The 13,746-nt window shown below is 35.3% G+C and overlaps 1 protein-coding gene across 2 annotated transcripts in view; it reads right to left on the bottom strand.

Moving 5' to 3' along the window:
• MIPOL1 (mirror-image polydactyly 1) overlaps window positions 1-13,746 on the bottom strand; it is a 242,214-nt gene that overhangs the window by 81,214 nt on the left and 147,254 nt on the right. For both annotated transcript variants that reach the window (XM_028102338.2, XM_088025050.1), the window contains one exon: window positions 12,154-12,248. In XM_028102338.2, coding sequence (XP_027958139.2) covers window positions 12,154-12,248 — 95 coding nt within the window. The remainder of the gene's footprint in view (window positions 1-12,153; window positions 12,249-13,746) is intronic.

The raw sequence follows: 13,746 nt of genomic DNA on the forward strand, positions 1-13,746 counted from the left end.
TTCATAGGATTGGATTTTTTTTTTTTTTTTTTAAAGGCACCCTTTTCCTTACTAACCTGCCATGGGTCCCTGCTCCTACCAAGTGGCAAGAGACTGTTTCAGTTATTACATTTTTTAAAGCTTGTAATTTTTTAATTTAACATTTTATTTTTTAAAAGTGCTTGAATTTCTGCAATGTAAAGTACTTGAAAAATAGTCTGAAATATTTGGCAAACTTAAAACATAAGTGAGGTTATCATTTATAGAAATGTATTACATGATGTAGATTCATAATGAGTTCATAATAAATATGCTTTGGATTTTCATTCCCTTATATATCTTATCTTTTTGTAAAGCACAATACTAATAACATCTTTTAAAGAAAAATGAACTTCCCTGTCACACACACACATATGTGGGCATTACAGATCTAGTTTTTAGAGATGGTTATTTATTTCTAGGCATCAAATTTAAATTGTTCTTATGGACAAAGGTATTTTTTAAATTAAATTAATTTTTATATAAAAGTAATGCATACTCATAAAAACTTCAAATACTTTATTAGGGTATGAAATGCAATGTAAAATTTCCTCTTTTCTCACTTGCCAGATAATAAATCTGTTACACCTAGTTCCATTTTCCGGATAACCTGCTGTCAAGTTTCTGACATATCACAGTGTTTATGCATATATTCATATGTTCAGAAAACTTCTACTGACCATTAAAGATATGCTAAGAACTGACTCAAGTGTAAGATACAGCGGTAAGCACACAAAATCCCTGTCCTTGCAGAATTTAATTTCTAGAAGACAATCCAAAAATAGAGTATAGGGTCATTTGTGATTGTCTATTATGAAGAAAAATAATGGAGGGTAACGGAGTGAGGCAGAAAGGAGGTAGGCTATTTTAGATGGTCAGGTACATTTATTATTTTTTAAGATTCTATTTATTTATTTGAGAGGGAGAGAATGAGAGAGAGCATGAGAGGGGGGAGGGTCAGGGGGAGAAGGAGACTCCCTGCTGAGCAGGGAGCCTGAAGTGGGACTCAATCCTGGGACTCCAGGATCATGACTTGAGCCAAAGGCAGTCTCTTAACCAACTGAGCCACCCAGGCGCCCCGGTCAGGTACATTTAAACAGAAAGTTGAATTAAGTGAAGAAGGAGACTTGCAACATTTGGAGGGCAGATCACTCAAGGCAAAGAAAAAAGTGAAGGCTCTGAGATGGCAATATTCTTAGAAGGTTTATGATAATAAGGGAACTAGTGTAGCTAAAAGCAAGAGTAGAAATATGTTAATAAACGAGGTTAGGGAGGCAGCCAGGGGCCAGTGCATTTGTAATATGTGTACAAATACTCCTTTTAGAAATAAGATCACAACATACATCTGGGGGTCACAAACTTACATGCCTATATGAATGAGGCAGATGATTTGAAATGCATGAAGTAGGCAGGATGGGAAATATGGAGAAATAGAGACTGTATGCTCTTTTTTAGAGAAAGTAGTTTCTGCTTTGCCCCAGCTGATTGTTGAAAAGCACAGGTGTGATGGTTAATTTTGTCAACTTGGCTAGGCTATGGTACCACATATTTGTTCAAACATCAGTCTAGAAGTTGCCATAAAGGTATTTTTTAGATATGATTACTATTTAGATCAGTAGACTTTGAGGAAAGCAGATTACTCTTCATAATATGGGTGGGGGGGCTAGGGTCGTACAATCACTTGAAGGCTTTAAGAGAAAGAAAGAGCTCCCCTGAGGAAGAAGGAATTCTGCATCCTCAGACTCATGACAACAACATCAACTCTTCCCTGGTTCTCCAGTCAGCTGGCTTACCTTGCATATTTTAGACTGGCCACCTTCTACAAATGCATGTGAATTCCTTAAAATTTATCTCTCTCCGTGTATGTACACAGTTTCTTGGTTCTGTTGTTCTGGAGAACCCTGACTAATACATACGCTGTGATATAATCATAAGGATCCCATGTTGGCAGATATTCCAGTTTTTATTTTGACAATTAACATTTTAAAATAATGTGTAGACTAAACAAAATATCCCAAGGAAAGATTATTTTTTTGCTATAAGAAACAATATTGGAATGAACATGATATATAATAATATTGCTTCTTGAGTTTTTAATTCTAAATTAAAAAAAGTAAAATTCAAACAAATATTTCTAATAAGGTTTTTCAAATTTGAACACTGTTGGCCTGGGAAAAAATAAACTTTGATGGCAGATGACATACTCTGTTACATGGAGACCCTGTTTTGTCCCACACCCTTGCAGATGACTAATCAAGATGTTGGTCTAGGTCCATACTATTTCCAATCATTTTATTCATCATTGAATTCTTATTGTATTATGCATTGTACATAACACACTACTATTCTGAAGAAATTTTTCATCTGAAGAAACTGTCAATCTAGTGTTAATTTCATTGTTTATTCATTTGTTTGGCAAATATTTACTGAAGGCCTGGGTGTATATAAAGAATAGCAGCCCTGGGCGCCTGGGTGGCTCAGTCGTTAAGCGTCTGCCTTCGGCTCAGGTCACGATCCCGGGGTCCTGGGATCGAGCCCCGCATCGGGCTCCCTGCTCGGCGGGGAGCCTGCTTCTCCCTCTCCCGCTCCCCCTGCTTGTGTTCCCTCTCTCGCTGTGTCTCTCTCTCTGTCAAATAAATAAAATCTTTAAAAAAAAAAAAAAGAATAGCAGCCCTGGTAGAGGAATTAGGAGAAAGAGTCATACAACTATTATAGAGGTAAGCATGAGGTACGTATTGTGAGAGAGCCATTGTGAAGAACTATTGTTGTTAATTTTTAGGTAAAATGAGATCATTTCTGGTTGAAAAAATAAGAAAAAGATTAATAGAATAATTGGTATTTAAATTGTGTTCCAAAGGCTCAATAAGAAGGTAATAGGCAGAGATGGAGTATTCCAGGAGGAATAGGGGACATATGGGAAAGCACTGGAGTGGGGAATTGTGGGGTGTGTCCGGGAAAAAGTGAATGGTTCATTTTGGGAGTGCAAATAAAAGCAATTCAGTACAACTAATATTTACTGGGTTCCTACTATGTGTGAGGCAGTGTAACGGCACCGGTGACCACTGACAGGAATGAAATCAGCAGGCAAAAAGATGATGGGTGAAATAGTCATTCAGACATAGAGGCGGCAGAAAAAACAAGGGTTCGTGAATGTTAGGTTGAAGAGTTTGGAATTTATTGTATAGCTAATGTGGTATCATTAAATCGTGTTAATGGCTCAGTGAGAGGTTGAAAATAATGTTTCAAGAATCTTAAGAGGAGTAAGGAATGGAGACAAGTAGATGAAGTAGGAAGAAAAGCCTGGCCAGGAGATTTTACAAGTCTGATCTAAGGTAGGAAGTGTGGGAAATAAGAAGGCAAAAGTAACAGACACTGCAAGGAAGAGTGTAGCAGAATTCGGCCACTGATTACATTTGTGAAAAGGGACAAATGAAAGATCACCTATGCATGAGGCAACTGGCCCCTGTGGAGCTTTAATAATGGTGATTCTGTGCCAAGATCAAGGGAAACACTAGTTTTTTATTTAACAAAATCTAAAATTAAAATTTTCTTAAGCTAACAGAAATAATGTTAATAGATGGCAAACACCAGGAGAAAGCCCATTTTAACTCTGGGCCTTTTGCTAACCACAATGATTAAATGACAAAATATTTTGTTAAATGCTCTTAAAAAAGGAGCAAGGGTCATTTGATTGAAAAACAAAGAACAGTAGGACTATACATGAATTTTAGCTTTGCTTTTTAACTTAGTGTTAGAATAGGGCCCAGCAAACAGTGAAAACTGACAATGCAAAAAATGTCCTTCTGGATACAGTCATAGAAGCATAAAATATTTCAATAGAAATAGATTTTTACTAATTTAATAGTTGTCTTACATCTGAATAAAGCAAAACTTTTAAAGTAATTTTATCAATAAACTATTAATTTATTTCCTTGCACAGCGCTTTACAGTTTTCAAAAAACATCTAAATATATTTCCTCATTGATTTTCACAGTAAGCAGGTCAGATATCTGTTTACAGGTGAAGTAACTGACATTCAGAAGTAACTTATTAAATGTCACATTCTATAATTTGAGAAGAGGAAGGAAAGAATCTTTAATAACTATATTCCAAATCACTGGACATACAGAGAATACAAACCTTAAGGTTTTTTGTTTTTCAAACTTTGTTTTAATTTTCCTTTTGTTTTGCATTCCACAGCCACCAACAAATATATATGTTGGTTTGAATAGTAAAGGTGAAGCCAACTGTACATTAAAAAGACCCTGAAAATAGGTGCAACTTAATAGTATAAGAAGACAGTTTTTTTTTTTTTTTTTAAGATTTTATTTTTAAGTAATCTCTATACCAACATGGGGCTTGAACTCACAACTCTGAGATCAAGAGTTGCATGCTCTACCGACTGAGCCAGCCAGGCGTCTCAACAGTTCTTGATTCTAAAAATAAAAATAAACATCACTAAAAAAAATTTAATCTACCTCACATGAAAGGGTGGCAAATTTCACAAAATGTTAGAACTTACTACAAAAAGCCCCTAGTGTCAAAGTTAAAGAAACTGAAACATAGAAAGCTTGGGGCTGGGCACCTGGGTGGCTCAGATGGTTAAGCATCTGCCTTCGGCTCAGGTCATGATCCCAGGGTCCTGGGATCGAGTCCCTCATCGGGCTCCCTGCTCCTTGGGAGCCTGCTTCTCCCTCTGCTTCTCTCTCTCTCTCTCTCTCTCCCTCTGTCTCTCATGAATAAATAAATAAATAAAATCTTTAAAAAAAAAAGAAAGCTTGGGGCTTGACTATGTAAAAACAAATCTGATTAATGGCAAAGATGGAAGAATTCAGGTCTAGTACCATAACACAGTTTCATGGATAGTTAATTCTTTTTTTTTTTTTTAAGATTTTATTTATTTATTTCACAGAGAGAGACACAGCGAGAGAGAGAATGCAAGCAGGGGGAGTGGGAGCGGGAGAAGCAGGCTTCCTGCCAAGCAGGGAGCCCGATGCGGGGCTCGATTGCAGGACCCTGGGATCATGACCTGAGCAGAAGGCAGGCACTTAACGACTGAGCCACTCAGGTGCCCCACATGGATAGTTAATTCTTATTGAAAATACAGATGTGGGGTGCCTGGGTGGCTCAGTTGGTTAAGCGACTGCCTTCGGCTCAGGTCATGATCCTGGAGTCCCAGGATCGAGTCCCGCATCGGGCTCCCTGCTCAGCAGGGAGTCTGCTTCTCCCTCTGACCCTCTTCCCTCTCGTGCTCTCTCTCTCTATCTCATTCTCTCTCTCAAATAAATAAATAAAATCTAAAAAAAAAAAAAGAAAATACAGATGTGACAAAATTTTTTATGTCATTGGGCAGTCCAATTAGCACAATTGATTAGAACACTGAACAAATGAGGTCAGGATCAAGTGTTCAACCCCTCTCATTGCGTTGAGAAAAATGTTGCTCCCTGGCTAGAGCCTGCATGCCATAGTCACTGCCAACTGTCTTATCAATGCATAGTTCTAACTGAGAGAACATATGGTTCAAGGAAAACCTATCACCACCACTAAAGAAACAAAACAAAACAAAACACCAGATCTGAGTGACAGTAATGCTTTTGATTGGTAAGGATGGCATATACACAGAGGAAAAAACGTAACTAAGAAGTAAAAGACTCATACTAAATAAAATTTAGAAAAGGAATGTAGGAAAAATTAAGAACTTCATTCTCTTTTCCAATATATTTTACATGGGCTCTATATTATGGCCTCTACAACTTTGAAATGTGTATTACAAACCAGTAAGTAGGGCTCATGTTTGGTCCAGTTTTCACTATGTCAAACATGGAAGTATTCTATTAAGAAATGATTTCTATGATTCAGAAAATACTAGTATAATCATAGGAAACATACTACCTTAAAATATGGAGCATTCTATTCAATATTTTTGGTCTAAAATGTGAAATTTACCAGGTTCTGAAAGGCATCACAACTTCCCACATGGAATCACACAAATGTAATACAAACTTAAAACATAAACTGCTGTTATTGTAAATATTAAATCCTACTTTACTGGCACCAAACAACAGGATCTAATTCTTATCTGCACATTTGAATTTACACTTTTTTTAAGCAAAAGGAAATATAAGGAAGTACTATAAAATCAGCAAACACTGAAACTTAGGCATTCTCTCGATTAGAAAGAGGTTGTTATTATGCCTCCTGAACTTAGGAATGCAGCACTACAGGTTTATAATAACAGGAAAAAATCATTACTAAATACAAATCTAACCCTTACAAGTTTAAGATCATTCCCTGATGAAGCTGTTTAGATTGAAACTAATGAAGCTGTTGCAAATGATTTTAGCATTTAGCACAGCAATGAGGAGGTACTAATACTTTACTAAAGACACTTTTGTAATAAATGAAATTTATTTTAAATCTTCCTATTGCTATTCCTCTCTTGTTATGCCTTCTGCTTTAATGTGAAAGAGCTGTCAGTTATAATGGTTAAGTTTAGTATCCCTACCCATCCACCTCATTGCCCCGTCCCTAGCTTTGCCAAAGGAAACAAAAGGCCAACATTTCTCTTCGTAGTACTCAAAATCTAAAATTCAAAGGAAACAGACAGAATAGAGAAGCTCAGAAAAATATAGTTCCATGTTCCTTATTTCCAAACAGGGAAATGGAATGCTTATAGTAACAGTAGCTCTTAGTGCACATAACCCAGCAAAAGAAAATTATTCTTGGAAAAGAATTTAAAGAGAATAAGGTCATTATCACTAACTGTCAGAACTAAAGGCAAAGTAGAATGAAAGTCATCAGCATATTTTAATCTGCCCCTAAAACTAGTAACTGACCACATATCCTCCTGGCTTTGGCTGTTGGAAAGCTGAGAGCCAGACTTATTCTTGAGATTTATTCATTCTTTTGTTGTATACTGACTTGCTCCTGACTCCAGCTTACTGTCCTATTCCTATATTTTTCTTAGCTTATTTTTTCTTAATTATTGGGGAATAACTTTGTTTGACATGGTAATACACATATATGTGTATATGTGTGTGTAAAATTGACTTGAATAACAAAATGTATTTTTTCTTAAACTTTGCTAAACAAAATTTATTATTTAGGAGTTCTTTACACACACACACACACACACACACATTACATAATTAGTATTGGTTTTCTTCACATAAAAGTGGAACTTTTTCTTGTCCTCTATAACACAGGAAAGTGAGCAAAAAACTATTACCTCTATGAATACTAGTTGTGTTTCACATATGGATTTGTAACCACCATCTATTCAAGTGAGTAAGAAATACTGTTTACTTTCATTTGAATCAATTAAATCAGTAAGCTCCCATGAAATTACACCTTTGTTCTTTTTGTAATTGCCTCTCCCTTCCCAGAGTCTAATATCCCAGGGATTTTACCCCTATTCTATTTTAAATAAATTTCTGTATATCCTCGCAGAATGTTCTTTGTACATTTAAAAAAAACTGTGGTAAGATAACATAAAACTTACCATTTTAACCATTTTTAAGTGTACAATTCAGTGGCATGAAGTACATTCACAGTTGTACAACCATTACCACTATCCATTTCCAGAACTTTTTCACCATCCCAAACAGAAACTCTGTACATATTAAACCCTAACTCCCCATTCTCTCCTCCCCCAGTCCCTGGCAATTCCCCATCCCACCCTTCCCTCAGCCAGTGGTAACTCTACTCTGCTTTCTGTCTCTAGGACTTTGCTTATTCTAGATACCTCATAGAAGTGGAATCACATAATATTTATCTTTTCTCTCTGGCTTATTCTTCTTAGCATAATGCATTCATTCATGTTGTAGTATGTATAAGAATTTCATTTCTTTTTATGGCTGAATAATATTCCACTGTATGTAGATAAAACATTTTTTAATTCATTTATCTGTTGATGGGCACTCAACTTGTTTTGTTTTCACCTTTTGGCTAATTTGAACAATATGGTACAGACTTTGGTGTGCAAGTATCTGTCTGAGTCCTTGCTTTCTATTCTTGTAGGGTATATACTTACGTGTGGAATTGCTGGATCATGTGGGAATTCCATGTCTAATTTTGAGGAACTGCCAAACTACTTTCCACAGCAGATGCATCATTTTATATCCCCATCCACAATGCATGAAGGTTCTCTGTACCTCTCTGTTTTAATAGAAATGTGGAGCTTCTTAAAGGACCCAACTTTCCTCACAGACACACATTCTCCTGTGCATCACACACTGTACAGGTTTCTTCCTTTGATACATATAGCTGTTTATTTCAACATGTAGCTTTTATCTATCTATTTTTAGGTTGTTTGCCATTATGGCACTGACAGTGAGTACCCAATCTTTTCAGACAGTATCCAAATGGGTATTCATACTTGAGTTTCATAAATTTTTCACTTCTTCATATCTAGTGACCCCCCTCTCAATTTCATCTACTTCTAAGGCAATGCTTTTAATATTGTCAATGCTCAGTCTGAGTGCTTCACCTCTGAGATCTTAAACTGCAACAGTCCACTTTCTGCCCACAACCTCTGATCCTTTTAGCTCTTGAATTTTCTTATTCCTGCCACCTTTGCTCTTTGATCTCAAGATTTAGGGTTTCTTGATTCCTCCTTTTTCTCTTGGTATACATGTTCTTTCAGTTTTACTTCCTGCTCTACTTAGCTTAGACCATTATTCATCATTTCAACAAATTTTGCTAGTTTACTTTCAACCACGCTCCTCTCCATCATTTCAGACCTGCAAACTTGTAATCCTGGATCATTTCAATTCTTTGCCTTCTGTGCTACTATACAAGCGTGTTAAGTTATGCAACTGTACAAACTAAAACTCATCTGTAGCATCTATGTCCAGCTCGCTCTTTAGGACTGCTTGTCGTGGTCTTCTTGCCCCTATTTAGTTTTCTTTCCCATTCCCTTTCAAAGCCTCCTGTCCTCTGCACTTTAGAAGCCCACACTGACCCTCACTTTACAGAAAAAAATGAAACTCTTAATTGTGAACTGACACTTATTTCTATTCCACAGCTATTCTTATCTCTTTCAGTTCTGTCTGTGAGCACAAGGTGACTGACCATCTTCCTGTTCAAGGCAAATGCTTTGGGAGATTCTAAATTCCATCTCTTCCTATTTCTGTAGGAATCCTGTTCCATCCATAACAATTCTCTCTATTAGCTCTTTCCAATTAGTCATAAGCAGGCTCAAATATCTGCCATTTTTCAAAAACCAAAACCAAAAGTCCTAAACCTATCTTCCTTTCTTCTCAACTATCATTAACATCTTTCTCATTCAAGTTTCTTCAAGGACTGCTCTATTGTCCAAATTACTATGCTTCTTGACCTCTAATCACTCTTCAATTCACAGAAAACTGACTTCTGTATCTAATGCTTTATTAAAACTACTTCTGTGGAGGTTACTAATGACTACCTAATTTCAAATAGAAAGGACAGTTTTTCTCCTTATCTTCCTTAACCATTTAGCAATAGATGACCTTTTTTTTAAATTTTTTAAAAATCTCCTCCTTTGGCTTCAGTGATATACATTTTGATTCTACTCCTACTTCACTGACTTCGTCGTGTAAAAGTAAATTTATCTTAACATTGGTTGAGCACTAACAATAAACTAAATACTGTGCTAAGAACTGTACATACTTAAAACAACTGTATGAGGTAGGTGCTATAATTCTAATTTCACAAAAAGGAAATGGTCTTGGAGAGGTTCACTTATATGAGCCACAAAAGGCAGGGCTGTCTTAAGTGCAAATCCCAGTAGTTTTAGCATACTACCAGCCTTTTTTTTTTTTTAAGTAGCAGTGAGAGGGGTACATGTGAAGCATATCTTTGAGCCAACAATTGTTAACTCTTTATCTAGAAGAGATTGTTTAACTCTGATATATTCGTGTAGATTAAAAAAGTCTTCGGAAAACAAGTGTTTTGGCTTTACAATTTTTAAAAATCTTTCAGTAATCTGCAATTCAGTAAAAAGAAGGAGCATTAAGAACTGACATCAAGGTTTGTTTTTTAAGAAAAAAAATGTCAGTTCATGTAAGATTATCATATGCTTCTCAGAATTCCTGGACAATGTCACTTTACCAACAAGCATTTGCTGTCCTATCTCACAAGGATGGCAGGGGAAGTTTCCATGAAAACTCTCCCTTACCAATAGTGTGAAGCTACTTCATACTGCACTGCAATAGCCAAGGGCACAAATTACACAATATTCATAAGTCCTAGTAGCACGTTTAATATATGCTCCTATTATTCTACCAAGAGACCCTAATTTAATGCAGCTACCTGAAATGTGCTTGTAAAGCAGCATCCCTCAAACTTGAATACATGTGGGAATTTTTAGGGAACTTAAAACACACTGACAGCCTAGTCCTACCTCAAGAGACTGATGTAATTGGCCTGGGAGGAGATGGGGATTAGAATTTTTAGAGGCTCCTCAGGTGCTTCTAATGCACAGCTACAGTTGAGAATCCACTGGTGTAAAGTATGAAGGAAAGATTGTCATATTCACTCTATAGTTACAAAAAAAAAAGGGTGGATGGCTGGGATGTCTTCATTAATCATCAGGTTTTTGTTTATCCACATGATCACATATAGACATTGCTTCTAACTGTGGACAAATGATTCCCCATTCAGTCATCAATCAAACATACTTAATATTTTATAACTGCATTAATTCATAAGGCTACTATAACAATGTACCACAAACTGGGAGGCTTAAAACAGAAATTTACCTACAAGTCCAAAATCAAGGTGCCAGCTCGGTTATGCTCTCTTTGATGGCTATAGGTGAGAATCCTCCCAGGCCTCTTCTACATTTTAGTGTTAGCTGTCAAAATTTGGCATTACTTGGCTTGTGGATGCCAGGCACACAGTTGTCTTCTCCCTGTGTCTTTATACAGCCTTCCTCTATGTGTGTATCTCTGTGTCTAAATTTCTCCTTGTTATAGAACATCAGTCATATTAGGTTAGAGCCCATGCTAATGACCTAATTTTACCTGGCTGCCTCTCTAAAGGCCTTATTTTCAAATACAGTCACATTCTGAGATTCTAGGGGTTAGGACTTCAACATATCTTGTTTGAGGGACCCAATTCAACTCATAACAATAACCAACTACATATGCCAGTAACACTGTTCTAAAGCAGGCATTTCTTACAATTATGAACATAGCCAAAAACTACAGTAGTACTGTTTAGCAGTTCTTGAGAAACTGCACCCATAGGAACCACTGGTGTTTTCACATCACATTTCAGGGTTTGCAGTTATCCCAAAAATACCATTTACAGTCATCACTACTTTGAAATTATAGTTAATAGACTTGCTGTTAGACATACTAATTTAATGTATTAATAATGATGTGTGAATATAGTAAAATATGACATGATATTTTCGTAACTATTTCAGTAAAGCTGATTTTGATTTAATTGCATTTTTTGTACTTAACAACATTATTCTGAGAAGGGGCAAAATTAAAAGAAAATCTTTCAATAACCCACAGCCCAAGTTAGTAAATTCTTACACTTCAGACTTGAGGGTTTTTTAATCTTATTAAGTATCAGAGAACATACAGGACATTGTACATCACTTTTCAAACCTTTTTTTTTACCATGATCCATTTGGAAAATATATTTTACACATAACTCAATATACAATCTTAACTCTCTTTCACACAACACCAAACTGAAACCAAAATATCATAAAACAATATTTACCTTTACTATAGGAGACGCACTCATTTTTAAAAATTTTTTAAATTTTATTATGTTATGTTAATCACCATACATTACATCATTAGTTTTTGATGTAGTGTTCCATGACTCATTGTTTGCATATAACACCCAGTGACATTTTCTATTCTATTTCTTTTCATTAAAAAATGCCAGTGTGACCTACTGAATTAATTTCACAACTACTCTTGGAGCATAAATTAAATAAGTGTTAAAAATCCTTCAGTGGCATTCCTTTATAAAACTTCTCATATTATACTATAATTGGCAAAAGGCTGTTATTACTGTTATTCATGTACTATTTTAAATATATATATCATTCAGAGGTGGCATTTAGATGAGCAAATAGTTCAAAAGGGCCAGACCAACATTTATTTATGCCCAGGTTAAAAAGAATTTTACCTGTAGTAAACTCGAAGTGTTTGGATTTCTTCTTCTAGTTTTTTGTACTGTTGAATTGCAGTCTCTCTGGCTTGTTGCATAGCCAACAACTTTGCCTGCAAGTAATTAATATTTTAAGAACTTTAATATTAGTTTTGGTATGTTAGATACAGTATTGCAGTATAAATAGCCTTAAATTTGTGGTAGTTTTAAAATCTATCCGTATTTTCAGTAGTGTCTCATAATTTCCCATAAAATAATCAAATTATATGAATAACACACATATTGAAGAACATATTAAATTTATCAAGTTTGCTCATTACTCAACTTCATCCTTATTCATCTGTATCATCAGATATATGCCCTCTGCAATGTTTAACTTTATACACAGAATTCAGAATGTGGAACATGGGTTCAGAGCAATATCTAGAGTAGAGATAAGCACAATCGGTGTTTCACATACAAACTTAATGTGGCTCCACTGCCTGACCACACTAGATTTTCTTTTAACTTTATTAATAGTAAAACCCAGAAAATTCTAAATATGTTGTTAAGCCATCTTTGATATTTAATGTGAAAAAAATACACAAGACTATAACCTGATTCTTACAGATATGACTTAACCTTTTCAATTCCTTTTCTGCAGGACAAAAATCTCTAAAGGGAGTATGGCAACAATCTTGAATGTTAGAAGTATTTTTTTCAAAGGATGTTATTGTTCTTCTCCTCCTGTAGTATTCAAATTTTAAAAGGACTGTAATCAGTTTTTCTACAGAGTTCAAACTTGTAGTTTTAAAAGAACTGCCAACTTCCAACCATTTTTCCCATTGCGTTTCAGGCGTAGCCAAAAAGTTTTCAATGTAACTTTTAAAATATGGTACTGGTAAAGTCAGATTTCAGTTTTGTTTATTCAAAATTTGATTTGCATGAAAAGACTGTCTTTCACTTTAAGTGGTGTTTGATATGTAACACAGAGCAAATTGTTATCAAACACCTCACAAACTAACGACAATAATTAAAAAGTGAGTGTGGAGGCAGAAGTTCACTAATTTTGCTGAACTCAGATGATTTCACTGGGATTATTTTCTTGCATAAGAATAAAGTCGTAAGACAAACTGTGAAATCCTGACCACAGGAAAATTAATTAGTGTAATGTAAGTGAGCACTGGACAATGCCACTTTTCTATTTGAATAATGGAGAATAATAAAAACAATGCAACAATTCAGGTCTTTGTATATAACTTTAGGAGCTAAGTTAAATAATTTGTTCTCTATCTGGGCTAGCAAACCTAACAAAGAGTTACTTGTTCATTAAATTTAAGATGTTTGAGTGCTTGCTTTAACATGTCACATTCTAGAATTATAGATAAAACATTCTCAAAAATTATTAAAAAGCATTTAAAAATACGTGGCTGGTTCTTTATGTCAAAAATTGACAGCTTGCCAATTTTCAGTAAACTATAAAATGTGATTGAAATGGTTAACATGGAAGACACAGATACCCACTGTGACTAATGATCAAAAAGAATCACACAAAAAAGAACATATCACATTCAACTTACAAAATGTCGAACATCCTGTTGCATGTATTTAAGGAATATCAAATATTGGACA

This window comes from Eumetopias jubatus, unplaced genomic scaffold (assembly GCF_037043125.1).
Source record: "Eumetopias jubatus isolate StellerSeaLion01/CBP00866 unplaced genomic scaffold, mEumJub1_p1.0 scaffold_7, whole genome shotgun sequence".
NCBI lineage: Eukaryota > Metazoa > Chordata > Mammalia > Carnivora > Otariidae > Eumetopias > Eumetopias jubatus.